This window comes from Carcharhinus amblyrhynchos, chromosome 7, assembly GCF_965287045.1.
Source record: "Carcharhinus amblyrhynchos chromosome 7, sCarAmb.v2.hapA, whole genome shotgun sequence".
In the NCBI taxonomy this organism is placed as follows: Eukaryota; Metazoa; Chordata; class Chondrichthyes; order Carcharhiniformes; family Carcharhinidae; genus Carcharhinus; species Carcharhinus amblyrhynchos.
Window position 1 is genome coordinate 22,419,073 of NC_137330.1, and position 18,421 is coordinate 22,437,493.

Consider the following 18,421-nt stretch of genomic DNA (forward strand, 5'->3'; position numbering starts at 1 on the left):
GAAGTTTATAGAGGAAATTGAAGAGCTTGAGAGCTAGACATGTGAAAACACAACTGCCAGTGTTGGGTTAATGGAAATTGGGATGCTGAATAGGTCAGAATTGAGCAGACATGTCAGTTAGTATTGGATGAGGTTACAAAGTTGAGAAGGGGCAAGGCCCTGGAAAGATTTGAAAATAAGAATGAAAATTTTAACATTGATTATTGGTCCAGCAATGTCTCAATGTAGATTAGCAAGCAAGGGTAATGGATGAACTGGATTGTACAATTTAGTTATGGGCAACAGAGTTTTGGATGAACTGAAGTTTATGTAGGATGGAAGGCTGGCCAAGAGATAATTAGATGAGTTTGAAATTTAAAAACAAAACATGGATGAGTGAGTCTGCAGCTGCTGGGTGGAGATGGAAGTTAGTGGTCTTGATTGAGAGGATATGGAGTGGCAAGCTTGGCTTTTAGTCAAATAGGGCAATAATTGTGAACATTCTGGTTCAGCAATAAAACATAACTAAGGAAGTGTCATGCAGTCATGATGAAGGAATTACATTTGCAGCAGTGACTAAAAGAAACTTCTCATCCAATATTTCATGTCAGTTAACCAGTTGACAATCAGAGGCAGTGGAGAGAGTTGGATAGAACTGGTGGTGAGTAGAGTTGTGTGCTGTCAGCCCAAAATATAGAATTTGATGTTGTGTTTTCAGTTGATGTGCTGATTGGAAGTCTTGAGATGAGAAACCGAGTAAACTGGTGGGAGACTCCAGAGTTAGTTGTATGCTAATGGCTAAATAAATCATTGCAGCAGACCAAATGAAAATGGTTTGTTATACGTCTTTTTATGTGAATGAGTTTGAGTAGTCTTCGTCCTACTCCAAGTGAACAACAGGTCATGAACACTCCAGTTCTTCCAGTAAGTAACTGATTCAAAGTTCCTACCTTAGATTTCCAAGTCTGTGCTGAGTTAATTGATTTAAGTCAGAGTGAGACGAAGGGCTCTCACGCCACTTTGGCAAAAATAGCCTGGGTTTCTACTCTTGATTGCAAACCAGAAACCCATGTTGGTACCATGTTAATAAGGATTAGTATTCCATTTCTCAGCAGTGATTCTTTTTCTTGATGGGGACAAAAATTGTCTCTGAATTGAATCATAGAATCCTACAGTGCAGAAGGCAGCCATTTGGTCCATCGAGTCTGCACCAATCACAACTCCACCCAAACCCTAATCCTCTAGCTCCACACATTTACCCTGCTAGCACCCCTGACTCTAAGGGACAAATTACCGTGTCCAATCAACCTAACCCATCCATCTTTGGACTGTGGGAGGAAACTGGAGCGTCTGGAGAAAACTCATGCAGACATGGAGAGAATGTGCAAACTCCACACAGTCACCTGAAGCTGGAATTAAACTTGGATCCCTGGTGCTGAGAGGCAGCAGTGCTAACCATTGCCACTGTGCTGCTGTGGATGTATGTTTTTGTAAAAGTTTACTGCTAAGCCATCACTAAACTCAGTTCATATCGGCATTCTAGAATAATACTTGTACATCCAATAATATGCCAGTTACCCTTGTGCTTGTTCTTGCACATGAACTATTCATAGTATAGATATGTCTGAATACATTTTATTTACACAAGACAAATATAATTTTAATTTCTTCATTTATTCCAATCTCATCCTCCTTACAGTATGGCAACCAGAACTATAGCTGACCTTTCAGCTATGTTATTGCATTGAATTTTGAGTCCTACAATTTCTGACCAATTATGTAATATTTCTGCCATAGCAAGCATTGTTTATTGTGCCATTAGGAAAACAATGCAGCCATTTATATTGCACAGTAGTGTTTTTGTATTTTAGTTTTTTTAAACTAAAAAAGGTCACTTTCTGGTTCGACTGTCATCTGCTATCTTGGGTCTGGAGAAGTTGGCGTGGAATATAGTTTATAATTTATACACTGTTTTAAAAAGTATTATGAATGCTGGATCCCCTTTTATATCCACACAGGTTGTGATCTAGTAAAAGATTCAATCAAAGTTGGATTAATTTGCTCTAGTTTATAACAAATCCGCCAAACACGTTGTAGTTGGTAACTTAAATTTTGGAGCGGTCAGATTTATAGAGCTCCTTTGGTTTGGTTGTTTGAAAAAAAAATGAAGTCATTTTCTAAGATGGACAGGCACTATAGACAAATTTTCAAATCAGAGTTTTATGCACAGAAAGAGGCTTTTTGGCCCATTGTGACTGCACCAGCATCAAGCACATGTCTATCCAATCCCATTTTCCAGCACTTGTTTCTTAGCCTTGTTTTCTATGGCGTTTCAAGTGCTCATCTAACTGCTTCTTGAATGTTGCGAGGGTTCCTGCCTATTCAAGCAGTGAGTTCCAGCTTTCCACCTGGATGAAAATGTTTTCCTCAAATTCTTTCTATATCTTCTGCCTGTGACCTGAAATCTACACCCCTGGTTATTGTTTCCTCTACTAAAAGGAAAAGTTTCTTCCTTATCTGTGTCCCTCATAATTTTGTATACCTCAATCAGGGGTGCCCCCTCGGCCGCCTTTGATTGAAGAGAAAACAGCCCTAGTCTGTTCAGCCTCTCTTCACGGCTGAAATGTTCCAGCCGAGACAACATCCCTATGAATCTCCTCTGCACCATTTCCAATGCAATCACATCCTTCCTGCAGTATAGCAATCAGAACTGCACACAGTACTCTAGCTGTGCCTTAAAGAACGCTTTATACAGCTCCATCATAACTTCCCTGCTCTTAATTTTTATGCTTCAGCTATTAAAGGCAAGTATCCTATATGCCACCTTTACCATCTTATCTACCTGTTCTGCTGTCATAAGTGATGTATGGACATGTTCCCCAAGGTCTCTTTGGTCCTCTGTACTTCCTAGTGTTTGACCGTTAATTATGTATTCCCTTACCTTGTTAGTCCTCCCAAAATGCATCACCTTGCACTTTGAGGTTAAATTCCATTTACCACTTTTCTGCCCATCTGACCACCTCATCCATGTCATCCTGTTATCTAAGGCTTTCCTCCTCGCTATTTACCACACCACCAATTTTTATGTAATTTGCAAAGTTACTGATCATACCCCCCGCATCCACATCTAGATCATTAATGTACACTACAAACAGCAAGGGACCCAGCACCAATCCTTACGGTACACCTCTGGTCACACAGGATTCCAGTCACAAAACCAACCATCAGTCATCACGCACTGCCTTCTGTCAGTAAGCCAGTTTTGGATCCCATGGGCACTTACCACTTTGATCAGTCTCCCATGTGGGACCTTGTCAGAAATATTATTGAAGTCCATGTAAACTACAAAAACTGCATTGCAGTCGTCTACACACACAGTCACCTCAAAGTTCAATCAGATTTGTTAAACATGTTCTCTCCCTGGCTATCCTGGAGTAATCCTTGCTTCTCCCTATTGGAGATTAATTCTGTTCCCTGAGAATTCTTTCAGCTACCACTGATGCTAGATTCACTGGACTGTAATTACCTGTTTTTTTTTCCCCTTATTTCCCTTAGATAATGGTAGCATATTAACTTTCTCTGGCACCTGCTGTGGCTGGAGAGGATTTGAAAATTAAAGTGCATCTGCAGTCTCCTCCCTTGCCTTCCTCAGTAGCTTATCTTAATCTTGTATGGATTCAGATGCAGTTCCCCAGATTGGGAATATTCAAATTTTGCTTATTTTCCTAAACATGGACACTAGTAGGTGCATTTTTATAAACTTTTTCATGTCAAAAATAATATACTAAGATGACTCATGCATCAATGAAACTGGTAAATTGTTAGTATAATTTTTTAAAATTACTTTTCGTGGTGGACTTTGTGTTACAAATGGAAATGTTTATCTTGGTGGTAAAACCCATTTGAAAACTACAAATAAACTGCACCGAGTTACTATTCTTAAATATATGGAGTATATTTTAATGGAATGAGGGGTAAAAGGAACAATTATTTTCTACTATGCTTGCTGATAGCGCTGTCATTGAAAGGTTGTTTGACATTATGAAGATGAATTTTATCCAACCTTAACGTAACAAGTGCAATTTTGGCTGCAATTTTCTGATTGTATCAAAAGCAGAAAATCGATTCCTTAATTTTTAGTGACTGTTTCTAATAGCTTATAGCTTGATCCACAATCCAATAGAGTGCCTGTTCCAACACCTAGAAAGGATGAGCATCATGTGACTAAATGTGATATAATCCATCAAGTTGAGAAAGAATGGCGATTGTTCTTTGACCCCAGAGCCATTCACCTCAAAATCAGACAATTGAAGACATGGTCAAGACACAAAGTCCATCTGATACAGGAACTTTCAGTAATGCTAAACTTGGGGAAGCATCTGCTGTAAAATTCCAGAAGCATAACAGTATGTGTAGTATTCAGGTAGAACTATCATGGATCAAGTGGTTCCAGTTTCCATACCTGGCCTCTAGTAATATGAGTGATCTTTTCCAAGGTATGATTGGAGAACTGTAATTGTACTGTTATGAGTTTGAGATATGAGAAAACACAACAAAGAAACTTTTAAAGAAATTTGTTTAGTAGTAGGCTCACATTAATACAAATGAAGTTATTGTGAAAATCCTATAGTTGCCGCACTCCAGTGCCTGTTCGGGTACACAGAATGAGAATTTAGCATGGCCAGTACACCTAAGCAGCACATCTTTCGGACTGTGGGAGGAAACCGGAGCATCCGGAGGAAACCCACGCAGACATGGTGAACGTGCAGCCTCCGCACATGTCTGCTCCAAGCCAAGAATTGAACCTGATTCCTGGTGCTGTGAGGCACTGTGTCATTGTGCCTCCCTATCACTGTCCTCCTTCAATGACTGATCCTAAAAAGTACAGATGTATGGATGCTGGGCAAAGGTGAAAAAACAACTGACTGTTATGCACTCTGATCAAAATAATGTTGATGTTATTTGAATTCTCAGGTGTGACAGTGGTTGATTGGGTAAGACAAGTTGTTGTGTTTGTGGAATTCCATCCCAGTTGGTTTAAGTGCTCTTGGGAGAAATTAGAAGAAAATGGGTGAAGATAAACAATTGTTTGAAAGGTGGAAAGGTGAATTGTTTGAGTGGAAAAGTTATGATGTGACAAGTTTTTCTAGCCATTTTGACTGTTTTGAGCTTGAATATTCCTAAGTTGTAAACTTAATTGAAATGCAAGTTGCTGTGCTTTTGAAAACTATTCCACCAAATGACCTCTGATTGAAAATGACACAGGTCTTAAAAGACTTGGCTGAAGTTCATTAATTTTAGTATCTTTTTAAATAAAACCGTTTACATTTTATTGATGTATATCACAAAACTACTGAATTGAAAATTGTATCGTGGTTCTGGGTGAAACTTTGAATATTTGCAGAGGCAACAAGTGTTTTGAAAATAAACATTTGCAACAGTGAATGTACTTTAAATATTATGATCTAATTATTGTAACATATTTATCTTGTTGCAGTGAATTAATCATTCAGAACACTATCGTGGCCTTGCATCTCATGAATATACAGCATGTTTAGAATTGCATTGCAACATTTAAGCTGAACTCAGTTAATGTCACTTTATTTACTTGACAATATTGTTGGAATAACGGATTCGCTCTGTTCCAAGCCAATAAAATATATTGTCAGTAAAGGAACATTTGAGCACTAGTGCCATCAAATGATAATTCTGTATTTGTTGAAATAATAACTTGCTTTTCTTTATAGAAACCGACTGTTTCCTGAATCATCCATTAGAAATATCATGTACCAGATACTACAAGGATTAGCTTTTATCCACAAACATGGTAAGTGTTCAAAACTATTTTAGAAGAAAAGTGCCCAAGCAATTCAAAAATATAGTTAACAGCGTAGCAACAAAATAAAATGTTTAATGGAAATGTGTCTGTTTCTTAAAAGTGGAATCATTCTGTACATTACTCGAGCCTAGTTGTTGGATCTAACTGGGGAGAAATAAATTACCTGGTTCCTCTCATTGTTCCCCTCTTTGACCTTGGGTAATTTATTCTGTATTTGCTGAGTTCTGCTAACACATGGCTCTTTCAACCTACATCTGCACATGTTCATAATATTTTGCACTTCAAACAAAAAAAAGATTGCTGATGAAGGTCACATTACATCATTGAAAACAATACAGGCAGCTGGCATTTTTCAGTTCATAGAATTTCCACAGTGCAAAAGGCCATTCAGCCCATCAAGGCTGCATCGTCCAGGCCCTATCCCCATAGTCCCACGTATTTACATTGCTAGTCCACCCCTGACACAAAGGGGCAAATATACATGGCCAGTCACCTAATCTGCACATCTTTGGACTGTGGAAGGAAACCGGAGCATCCGGAGGAAACCTACGGAGATACGGGGAAAACATGCAAACTCCAACAGACAGTGATCAGAGGTTGGAATGGAACCCAGGTCCCTGGCACTGTGAGGCAGTAGTGCTAACTACTCTAGCATGTTTTACAGCCGATAGAAAATAATCATTTAATATGTTTGGTATATTATGTCATTTATAACATTCAACTCAGTTAAATCAGTATTGGTTCAAACTCCACTAGGACTGCAGTATATCAACTAAACTAATATTGTACAATACAATACTGAGGATTTTACACCCTCTGCCTGTACCAATGGTTTGAGTGGGCAGTAAAGATCCCATGCCACATATCTGGCGGCAGGGGGAATGGTTGAGGTGTTAAACTATTACTTTGCATCTGTCTTTATCAAGGATGAAGATTCTGCCCAGGTCATGATGAAAGAGGAGGTAATTCAGATATGTGAAGCATTTAACATTGAAAGTTGGTATTGGATAGGTTATCTGCTCTTAAAGTTGAAAAGGTAATGAGACTGGATAAGATGTATCGAAAGGCACTGAAGGAAGTGAGTGTGGGAATTGTGGAGGCACTGAGCATAATTTTCCAATCTTCCTTAAAAGCAGTTGGGTGCCAGAAGACTGGGAAACTGTAGATGTTACACCCATGTTCAAAAAAGGCCATAGATAGTAGTCAAGCAGTTACAGACCTCGGTGAAATTTTTAGAAAAGAGAGTTCAGAGCAAGCAAAACCGATATAGAAATTTGTACTTAACTTGTTTTGGTGAAGTAACAGAAAGGAGTCATGCGGTAATGCTGTTGATGAGCGTATGGACATCCAAAAGGCATTTGATATAGTGCTGCAGGACAGACTTGTCGGAAAAATTGGAACTACTGGAATAAAAGGGACTGTAGCAATATAATCTGGCTAAGTGACAGGAAATTGAGAGTAGCAGCGAATTATTTTTTGCACTGGAAGGTTTATACTTTAATCTCCTAGGAATGGATGTTAGGACCCCCTGATCATTCTGATGTATTACTGACTTAAACTTTGGGGCACAATTTCAAAATTTGTGAATGTTACAAAAATTGAAAATATTGAAAAACCATGGTGGTGTAGGACAAAAGGACATGGGTTGGGAGAATAGTGGACAAGTGACAGATGAAATTTAATGCAGGAAAGCATGAAGTTATTCATTTTGAACGGAGGAATGCAGAGAGAATATTTTAAAAGGTACAATTCTCAACCAGATACCAGAGCAAATGGACCTTAGTGTAAATGAACAAATATCATTTGTGGCAGAGCAGGTTAAGAATGTGATTAATGAAGAATACAGCATCCTGAGCTTCATTAATAGTGACATAAAAAGCAAAAGAAAGAAAGTTATATTAAGTTTGTCTAGATCACTTGTTCAGCCTCAACTGGAGTATTGCATCCATTTCAGGGTGTGGCATTTTAGGAAGGATTGACTAAATTAGAGAAGGTTCAGGGAAATGGTACCAGGGATGAGGCACTTCAGTTATGTAAATAGGTTGGAGCTGGGACTGTTTTCCTTGGAGCTGTGGCAGTCGAGAAGAGATTTGATTGAGATATTCAAAATCATGAAGGGTATGGACAGACTTGATGGGAGAAACCATTCTCGTGGAAGGATTGAGAATCAGAGATTACAGATTTAAGGTAATTAGCAATGAGGCAATGGTGACTTTGAGCAAAAGCTTCTTCACGCAGCCAGTGGTTAGGATCTGGAACAACTGCCTGAATGTGTGGTAGAGGCAGGGCCAATTAAGGCTCCAAAAGAGCAGCTTCCAGAGAGAGAGAGAAAAGGAGCTTAAGCCTGCAAGAGGAATAGTGCTTAAATTGGAACTAACAAAAATGGGTTAGCAGTTAAGATTCTCGTATTTGTTATAGTTAAACTGTGTCGTTAAATAAAATTTGGTTTGATAAAAGCCAATTTCCTGGCTGCTCCTGGGAAAATGTAAGTTCCCGAGAGGGAGTAGGCCTGAATCCGCACCGTGCTGGATTTTATACACTCACCAGTTGCTAGGCTCCACCCTCTGATACAGGATAGACTTTTTAAGACAGAGATGAGGAGAAATTTCTTCACTCGGCTTGCTCAACCTGAGGAATTCACTACCAAAGAAACTAGTTGAGGTAAAAACATTATGTTTTCAAGAAGCATATAGAAGCACTTGAGGCAAAGGGGATCAAAGGATGTCGGGGAAGGTGGGATCTCACTATTGAGTTGGATGATCAGCCATGATAGCAATGAATGGCCTTCGCCTGCTCCTTTTTTTTATGTAATAACACTACACCACCACCTCCCCCGTCATGAAAATGGCTGTGGTTGTTGGAATCCCATATGTCAGCTTGGGCATCACTGCAGGAGTTCCTTACAGTAGTGTCCCATGCCTTTAGCTGCCTCAGTAATGATGTTTGCTTCATAACGTCTAAAGTGGATGATGATTCCAGTGTTCAGTTTCAGTCACTGCTTCCAGCTCCTCAAATAATGAATCCGCCCATTCTTGCATGCAGCAAGACCAGGACACCAATTAGCCTTGGGCTGATATGTGGCAAGGAATATTTGCACCACAATTTTGGAGACAAAAATTGTCTCCAAAAAGAGTATCTTGCCTCTCCTCTTGACATTCGCAGCAGCATTACCATAGTTGAATGATGGTGAGTGGGTGGGCTGGGCGGGGGGGGGGGGGGGGGGGGTGTGGGAGGGAAGGGGAATTGGACTGTTTGGACAATTCTGTCATTGGACAGAAACTTAATTGGATCAACTATATAAGTACTCTACTTATAAGAGCTGAGACCCACCAAAAGCTGGGTATTCTGTGATTTGTGAGTTGTTTCCTGACTCTTGCAGCCTTTCCACCAGCAGCAATCCTTGAGAATAGAGAAGGAATATTCTCCACTTCCCCATATGAGTGCACCTCCAACAGCACTCAAGCTCAACGCCACCAAGGACAAAGCAGTCTGCTTGGTTGGCACGTAGTTCTCCACCACTGACACATAGTGTCAGCAGCATGTTCCATTTACAAGATGTATTGCAACAACTTGCCACAGTTTTTTTGAAAGTGCTTTCCAAACCTATTGCCAACGCTACAGAGAAGAACCAGGTCAGTGGTTGTACAGGTAAATCATCTCCTCCAAGTCATAGAGCATCATAATGTGGAAGTGCATCCTTCATTGTCACTGGGTCAAAATCTGGGCACCCCACTACCCAAAATGCCCAACAGTACTGTGGGAATATCTTCACTACATGGTCTGCAGCGGTTCAAGAAGGCTGTTCACTCCCAACTTCAAGGGCAATAAATAATGACATTGCCAGAGATGCTCAAATGTGAGTGATCAAAAAGAAACTCTACCATCTTTAGAAAACGAATGGGTGGATGCAGTAGGAGAAAAATGAATGAGTAGGGCAAAGCATTTCATTGCAGCAGGAAACTGTTATATCCTCTGATTCTGCTCTTATTTGTGTGTTGTATTCCAGGATTCTTTCATCGTGACATGAAACCAGAAAACCTTCTTTGTATGGGACCAGAACTTATAAAAATAGCTGATTTTGGTCTAGCTCGTGAAATTCGATCTCGTCCACCATACACCGATTATGTGTCTACAAGATGGTAAGAATGTCCCTTCTAATAACAAACACTTCACATTTTCTAATTCAGTTTGACATTTGCCAAGTGGCTTTCCATAGTTAAAGGCATGTCAAAGGCAGCTGTGAAATTCTGCATAAGTAGTGAACAAAAATCATAGTTCACAGCTGGATGTGGCATCCTCTTCAACAGTTTGCTTTTTGTAAGTTTACTTCTGTGGATGTGGATATCATAAACTGGTTCCTTTTTCCAAAGATAGCTGATCATGTTTGAACACGGAACATAAGTCAGAGCTAAATTTACGATGTTTCCTTGCTTCAACCATATTGTCATTGTTGTCCTTTCAAGCCTCAAAATTCCTCCAAAAATGGGGTAAATGAATAAAAGGCACGTCAGGGCTGCAAAGGTAGGGTGCATGGAGGTTAGCTTCCACGTCAGGTCTACGCATATGCCATGATTTAAGGTAACTGAAATTTACCAGAATTTCAGTTAGTTGGTTTATCTCAAAGTTAACTACAGTTATTAAAATTGAGGGATCAGTAAAGGAGAATTTTAATTCCTGCTGCTAAATAATTCTGATGTGATAAATTAGAAAAGTGGTAGTGGGGAGGGTAGGTGTGAATCCTCATAATGAACTAAAATATGAGTCTGTGAAGAACAGTGCTTTTATTTCCTCCTTTCCTCCACGCAAATAAATTGTACTGTTTAAAGAAGGGTGTTTGTTTTAGTTTGTTAACAACTGCTTTTGTTTGCTTGCACCTTTAGTAGGTTCAAGGAAATGATTTAATTCACTGATAACATTGTTTGAGCAGCTTTATTTCCTGTAATATTGCCTTTCTGCCCACTTTATTTCCCAATTTTCTCCTATTTTTAACTTCTAAAATGTAAGTTTTTTCCTAGCAAATGCAACCGAATCAAAACCTAATCAAGATGGTAGAGTTTCCTTTTGATCATTCACATTTGAGCACTATTCCCACAACTTCATTTTAGTTTCCTCCCTCCCCATCCCTGACTGTTTCAGTCTATGTTAGAAGTGAGAACAACTTCTTCTGAAATTCAGAACTTGCACTCATCAAGATACAAAAGAATGCCAAATTTGAAAGAACAGCAATTTATACTACATGAGAAAAGTTGAAAGTTTACTCATAAGTAGGCTGACATTAACATTGCACTGTAGGTACTGCGAAACTCCCCAGTCACCACAATTCAGCACCTGTTCCAGCACACTGGGAGAGATTTAGCATGGCCAGTGCATCTAATCAGCATGTCTTTCAGCCTGGGAGGAAACTGGAGTGCCTGCAGGAAATCCGTGCAGATGGGGAGAATGTGGAGCACCTGGATGAAATCCACACAGATGGGGAGAACATGCAGACTCCACAAAGTGACCCAAGTTGGAAATTGAACCTGGGTCTCTGATGCTGAGAGGCAGCAGCGCTGATCACTTAGCACCATGTCACCCATCAGTGATGCTGATTGTTAGGCAAGTTGGCTCTGACTGGTCTATTTGAAAGGGGCAAACTTGTAAATAAAAGCATGGAAGTCAGTTGCTCCCTGGTGCTTTCTCATGGCAACATCTTGACCACATAGACTTGCCAACAAATCAGCACCCAGTTTCTCATGCAGTTTAAAGTTTGGCAATCTGTCCTGATGAGGGCAAGATATTTTGAATACATGCCTTTTTTTGTCTGCAAAACATCCAAAATATTACCAAAAACTGTTTTTAAATCAAAAGTCCAAGTACTTCAGATTAACTTGACCTTTCATGCTTTTGGCAACGTCCACTATTGGGTAAATATTTGGTGCCAAAGTTTTAGAAGGACAACAGACAGTGAATCAAACTGGCCCAGGAAAGCTTTGCTTTTCATTTGGCAAATTTATAACAGCAGATTCTGTATTGTAACTTTGATTTCTCATGGCATTGAGTTAAAGTTTGAAATTTGTTATATCGCTTGGACACCTGTAGTCATGGTGACTACAAATGTCCATTCCAGGAAGAATCAGTCATTTTCGCCTTGTTCTTCTAGACAACCAGTTTTTGAACTATTTGAGGCAATGGGGTAGAAAAGGGTAATGCAGTTGAAATTGTGTATGTAAGCTTCCAAAAAATGTTTGACGTACCATATAACAGGCTTGCCAACAACATTAAAACCCATGTAATAAATGGGATAGTGGTAGCATAGATACACCATTGACTGAGTAACAAGAAATGGAGAGGTAGCAGTGAATGTTTTTTGAACTGAAAGAAGGTATACAGTGGGGCTCCTCTGTGGTTTGTACTTGGACTATTCTTGATGTATATTAAACTTTTTACAGGACACGACTTCCAAGTTTTGTCTCATCTGAAAACTTGAAAGGATTGTGAACCGAAGAGGATTTTGATAGACGTCCAAGAGAGCATGTTGAGCTAGTGAACTGGGTGGGCATGTGGCAAACAAAATTTAATGCAGAGAACTGGGACGTAATTCTCTGTCCCTAGCTACCAAAATAAGAGGTCGTATAAAATGGCATAGGGTGCAGGAGCTGAAACTTTGTGGCATACATATATAAATTGTCAAAGGTGACTGAGATGATACAGAAAGGAGGGATTCAGATTCTTGGGATATTTAGAGTGATTTTGGAAAGGCTGGGTTACCCTTGAGTAAAGTTGGAACCTGTTTACCCTTGGAGGACAGTTTGTTAGTGATGTTAGGAAGGATTTAAACTAACTTGGGCAGGCACGTGGGAACCGAGGATTATTACAAGGAAAATTAGGGTGCAAAGAATTGGGAGAGATGGATAGCAGAAGCCTGGAAAATAGTTCCTTAATATGGAATGTTGGTGCAGGATCAACAATAGAGAGCAACTGTGTGGTGAGGACTTGGCATCTTAGGTCTCTGGTGAGCAGAGCTGAATATCTCTGTCAGTTCTGATAGACATCCTGTGGAGGTGCCCTGCAGGCATATCAAAGCTGCAAAGAGAAGAATATGCCAAAGCATGTCAGTATCAGAAGAAAACTCTGTTTAACCCCACTGTAATTCTGAGTGTTTCCAATATTGCCTTGTCATAGCTGACTTTACCCATCATCTTGTGATGGAGAGGCGATCACCTTGAGCAGAATTGATAGACAACCATTTTTCTCCAGCATAAATATGCCATGTCTGCTGACGTTGTTGAATGCCATGGTGAGATTGCTGAAGGCAATATTTAGTGGTCTCCTTTGTTCACGGTATTGCTCTTGAAGCAGCTTGACTGAAAAGATCATGTCAACTGGAGACTTTCCAGCTCTGAAACCATACTGGAATTCAGGATGGGTACATGCAGTCAAGGTCTGCAGTTTTACAAGGCAACCTTGCCAAAATTGAAGAAAACCAGTAACAAGCTGACAGACTCTTGTATCTGTAAAGCGTTTGGCTTAACAATTAACATCTGTGAAGGATGGATAATTTTTAAGTTGATAGGAATTAGTGGTTCCAGTGTCGCTTGGGTTTTTTAATGTACCTTGGTGCCTAGAAGCCTGGATGAAGCTGTGGCTAAAAGGTCAGTCTTTTCGATTATATAAAGGTTAGAACCCCTGAAGTTACGAGATGGGTTAAAAATTTAATGATTTGGGGTGGGGGAACATGAGGAAGATCTGAGCAGTTGCCTAGCAACTGTACTCAACAGACGGAGGAGAGAGTTCAGTGTGCATCAGAATGAAGACAGAGTTTTCAGTTCTGAACAAAGTACAAGGCTTTAGCAAGTAGCTAACTGAATAGTCAATATTAAAACTCAGTATTAGGATCAGTTTCAGTTTATGCTGGATCTGTTTTTTTAATAATTGGAGAGAGATACAAACTGTAATGCTCAAGAATTCACAGGAAGAGAATGATTTGCACATGTGCCAGTCCTGAGCAAAAAAAAAAGCCTTTGTATCAAGCTCGTGGTAACTCCTCACTTGTTACTAAGTCTGTAAAGGTATTGCTGGGCAATGAATAAGAAACTCAAGGTGATTTATGAAAGTTGTTCCCAAATTCTAAATCAATTTGTGTGACTATCCAGGGAAAACATCTTTAGCCTTGGATGATAATGTTAATTACCCATAAAGCAACATATTTACAGATGAAGTCCAGAGATGTTAGCTTAAATGAGGGAACAGATCAAGTTCATGATGAGAAAAGGTATTATTAAATCGAGTAACAGTAGCTGGAGCTCCATTTGTAATGGTGACAAAACTGTATAGTTCACACTTACTTTTACGTTACCGGCACTGACATCTGTCTGGCAATGTGAAAAATTGCCTAAGTATGTGCTGTACACAAATCTAATCTGGCCAATTACCACCCTCTCTGTCTATTCTTGATCATCAGTAAAGCGGTGGAAGGGTTCATCAACAGCACTATCAGGCAGCACTTACTCAGCAATGACTTCCATCCGGTCCCTAGGACCGGAAGGAATGCATCCGAGGGTTCTGAAAGAAATGGCGGCGGTGATAGTGGATGCCTTGGTGGTTATTTTCCAAACGTCGCTGGATTCCGGGGAAGTGCCGGAAGATTGAAAAACGGCTAATGTTACGCCGTTGTTTAAGAAGGGTGCCAGGCAAAAGGCGGGGAATTATAGGCCGGTTAGTTTAACGTCTGTGGTAGGTAAAATGTTAGCATCCGTCATCAAGGAGGAAATAGTGAGGTATCTTGAGGGGAATTGCTTGATAGAGCAGACGCAGCACGGTTTCGTTAAGGGGAAGTCATGTCTGACAAATTTATTGGAGTTCTATGAGGATGTGTCTAGGGCGGTGGATAGAGGAGAGCCGGTGGATGTGATCTTTCTTGATTTTCAGAAGGCGTTTGACAAGGTACCTCACAAGAGGTTATTGCAGAAGGTAAGGAGGCATGGAGTTGGGGGTAGGGTGTTAGCGTGGATAGAGGATTGGTTGTCAAATAGGAGGCAGAGAGTGGGGGTTAATGGGTGCTATTTGGATTGGCGGTTGGTGACTAGTGGAGTGCCCCAGGGGTCGGTGCTGTGGCCTCAGCTATTTACCATTTATATAGATGATCTGGAGGAGGGAACCGAGTGTATGGTGTCAAAATTTGCTGATGACACCAAGATTGGTGGAACGGCAAATTGCGTGGAGGGTGTGGAGAGTCTGCAAGAAGGATCTAGATAGGCTGGGCGAATGGGCCAGGAACTGGCAAATGGAATTTAATGTTGGCAAGTGCGAGGTGGCCCACTTTGGTAGGAATAATGGTAGGAAGGACTATTACTTATGTGGCGAAAAACTGCAGCAGGTGACGGTGCAGAGGGACCTCGGGGTCCTTGTGCATGAGTCGCAAAAACCAAGCCTGCAGGTGCAGCAGGTGGTCAGGAAGGCTAATGGGATGCTGGCCTTCATAGCGAAGGGGATTGAATATAAAAGTAGGGAGGTCTTGCTGCAGCTGTATAGGGCATTGGTGAGGCCGCAGCTGGAGTACTGTGTGCAGTTTTGGTCGCCGTACTTACGCAAGGATATTTTGGCCTTGGAGGGAGTGCAGAGGAGGTTTACTAGGCTGATACCGGAGTTGAGGGGGTTGAGCTATGAGGAGAGGCTGAATAAACTAGGCTTGTACTCGTTAAAGTTTAGAAGAATGAGGGGAGATCTCATTGAGACATATAAGTTGATGAATGGGATGGATAGGATAGAGGTGGAGAGACTCTTCCCGCTCAGAAAGTACAGTAGGACTAGGGGGCACAGCCTTAAGATAAAGGGGGGGCGGCTTAGAACGGAGTTGAGGAGGAACTTCATTCAAAGGGTGGTGAATCTCTGGAATTCTCTGCCCGTTGAGTTGGTGGAGGCTGCCTTGCTAAATATTTTTAAGACGCAGGTTGATGGGTTTTTGATAAGCGAGGGGATTAAGGGTTATGGGGAGAGGGCGGGAATGTGGAACTGACAGATCAGCCATGATCTTATTGAATGGCGGGGCAGGCTCGAAGGGCTAGATGGCCTACTCCTGCTCCTATTTCTTATGTTCTTATGACTTGCTCATAGGTGCTCAGTTTGGGTTTTGCCAGGGCCACTCAGCTTTTGACCTCAAAAATCGGGAGGCAGCGGCTATGGATAATGTAGTAGTTATAGCTCTTGGCAGTACGATTATCGGGGAGATGGCTACTACTAGGGCTGAGGAGGCAGCAGCTATGGAGGACACAGCACCTATAACGTTCAAACTTAGAGCCCATGGAATAAAAAGAGAAATGGCAACATGAATACCAAATTGGCTGATTGACAAGAAACAGCCATGGTGAATGTCAGTTTTTTTTGGACTGGAGGAGGATGTAGAGTGGAGTTTCCCAGTGTTGGGGCCATTGTCATTCTTGATGTGAACAATGACCTAGACTTTGTTGTACAGGGCACAATTTCAAACTTTTGTGGATGACGCAAAACTTGGGAAGTTTGAACTGTGAGACAGATGTAATAGACGATGTAGGCAGGCTGTTGGAATGAGTAAGTGAAAGGCAGATGAAATTTAATGCCAAGAGGTGTGAAATAATTAATTTTGGCAGGAATGATGAAAGACAATATAAAATAAAAGGTACAGTCCTGAAGGTGGGCACAAACTTTTGAGGCTTGAAGGGCAGGTTGAAAAATGGATAATAATGCGTATGAGATTTAGGGCTTTATAAATCAGGGAAAAGAATAAAAAAAAGCAGGGCAGTTATGAACTTGTATAAAGCATTGATTCAAACTTGACTTGGATATTGTGCACCGCACTTTTTAGGCAGGATGTGAACACATTAGAGAAGATGCAGAAAAGCTTTTTGAGACTTATTCCAGGGGTGAGGAATTTCTGTTGTTTGGATCAATTAAAGAAGCTGGGGCTGTACTCCTTGGTGAAGAGAAGGTTAGAATCATATAATCCCCATAGTGTAAAAGGCGGCCTTTCAGCCCATTGTGTCTGCACCCATTCACTTTTTTTTAATCCAGGCCCTATTTCCCATAACACAATTTACTCTGCTAATCCAAAGATGTACAGGTTAGATTGATTGGCCATGCTCAATTGCTCCTTAAAGTCCTGGGATGCATAAGTTAGAGGGATTAGCGGGGTAAATATGTCGAGTTTTGGGGATAGGGCTTGGGTGGGATTGTTGTCGGTGCAGACCCAATGAGCCGAATGGCCTCCTTATGCACTGTAGGGATTCTAAACATCCCCCTGACTTGCACATCTTGGGAATCAAGGGGCAATTTAGCATGGCCAATCTGCAAAACCTTGGGACACCATCTTTGCACTGTCGGAGGAAATCCACACAGACATAGGAAAAATGTGCAAACTCCACACAGTCACCCAAGGCCGGAATTGAACCCTGGTCTCTAGTGCTGTGAGACAGCAGTGCTAATCACTGTGCTGCCCTGAGGATATTTAAGAGATGCTGAAATGAGGGATTTGGTTCGAATAGATAGAAATTATTTCTGTTCATGAAAGTATGGAGAACCAGAGGACGTTGTTGGTATTTTGCCAACTACCATTAATGAGTGACGTGAGGGAAAAAAATGAATGTTGTTAGTGTGGTATACACGGCTTTCTAAAAGGTATTTGACACCTTTACAGTCTGCTTAGGATCTGGAATGGTCTGTCTGAGGATGTGATGGAGGCAGGTTCAATCATGGCCATCAAAAAAGAATTGGATAATTACGTGAAACAGAAAAAAACAGTGCAGGGTTAAGCTTTTCTGGAGAGCTGGTATGGACACAACCTCTGAATATGGTTTTTTAAAAACGGAAACTGTTGCATTAAAGTTCCAAATGAGAAAGGTAAAGATCCTTCAGGATAAATCCCGAGTTTTTTTGATATTTTTAATTAAAAGCAGTAATTTTAAGAATGCTGCTCATTTTTCTGCTTTTTAAAAGGTTCCTTCACATTTTTTGGAATTGTTGTGTTTATATTACATGTTGTACATCTGATGGAATCTAAATGGTTCCCTTCAATAGATCCCTGAAGGCAGCATGGATAAGGTGGTTAAGAAGGCATATGGAATACTTGCCTTTATTAACTGAGGCATAGAATATAAGAGCAGGGAGGTTATGATAGAGCTGCATAAATACTAATTAGGCCACTGCTAGAGTACTGTGCGTCTTATCGCCAAACAATAGTAAGGTTGTAATCGTACTACTAGAGAGAATGAAGAGGAGATTCATCAGGATGTCCCTTGAGCTGGAGTGTTTCAGTTATGAAGGGAGCTAATTGGGCAGAGGTTGCTTTCCTTAGAACAGAGAAGGCAGAGGAGGGGTGGGGGAACCAGATTGAGGCATATAAAACCACGAGGGACATAGATAAGGTCAATAGGAATGAAGATTTCCCCTTCTTTAGTGGAGGGGTCAATAACCAGGGGGTCATAGATGTAAGGAAAGAGGCAGGAGATTGAAGGGATTTGAGGAAGATTTTTTTTGCCCAGAGATTAGTGGAAATCTCAAACTCATTGCCTGAAAGTGTGGTGGAGGAGGGAACACTCTCAATATTTAAGAAACGTTTCGGTGAGCACTTGAAATGCCATAGCATACAAGACT

At 40.8% G+C, this 18,421-nt stretch overlaps 1 protein-coding gene across 2 annotated transcripts in view; it reads left to right on the forward strand.

The window, feature by feature from the left end:
- mak (male germ cell-associated kinase) overlaps window positions 1-18,421 on the forward strand; it is a 77,827-nt gene that overhangs the window by 13,535 nt on the left and 45,871 nt on the right. For both annotated transcript variants that reach the window (XR_013886986.1, XM_080192031.1), the window contains exons 5-6: window positions 5,727-5,806; window positions 9,825-9,957. Coding sequence is in view for 1 of the 2 variants with exons in the window: in XM_080192031.1 (XP_080048157.1) it covers window positions 5,727-5,806; window positions 9,825-9,957 (213 nt within the window). In the remaining variant the exon portion in view is untranslated. The remainder of the gene's footprint in view (window positions 1-5,726; window positions 5,807-9,824; window positions 9,958-18,421) is intronic.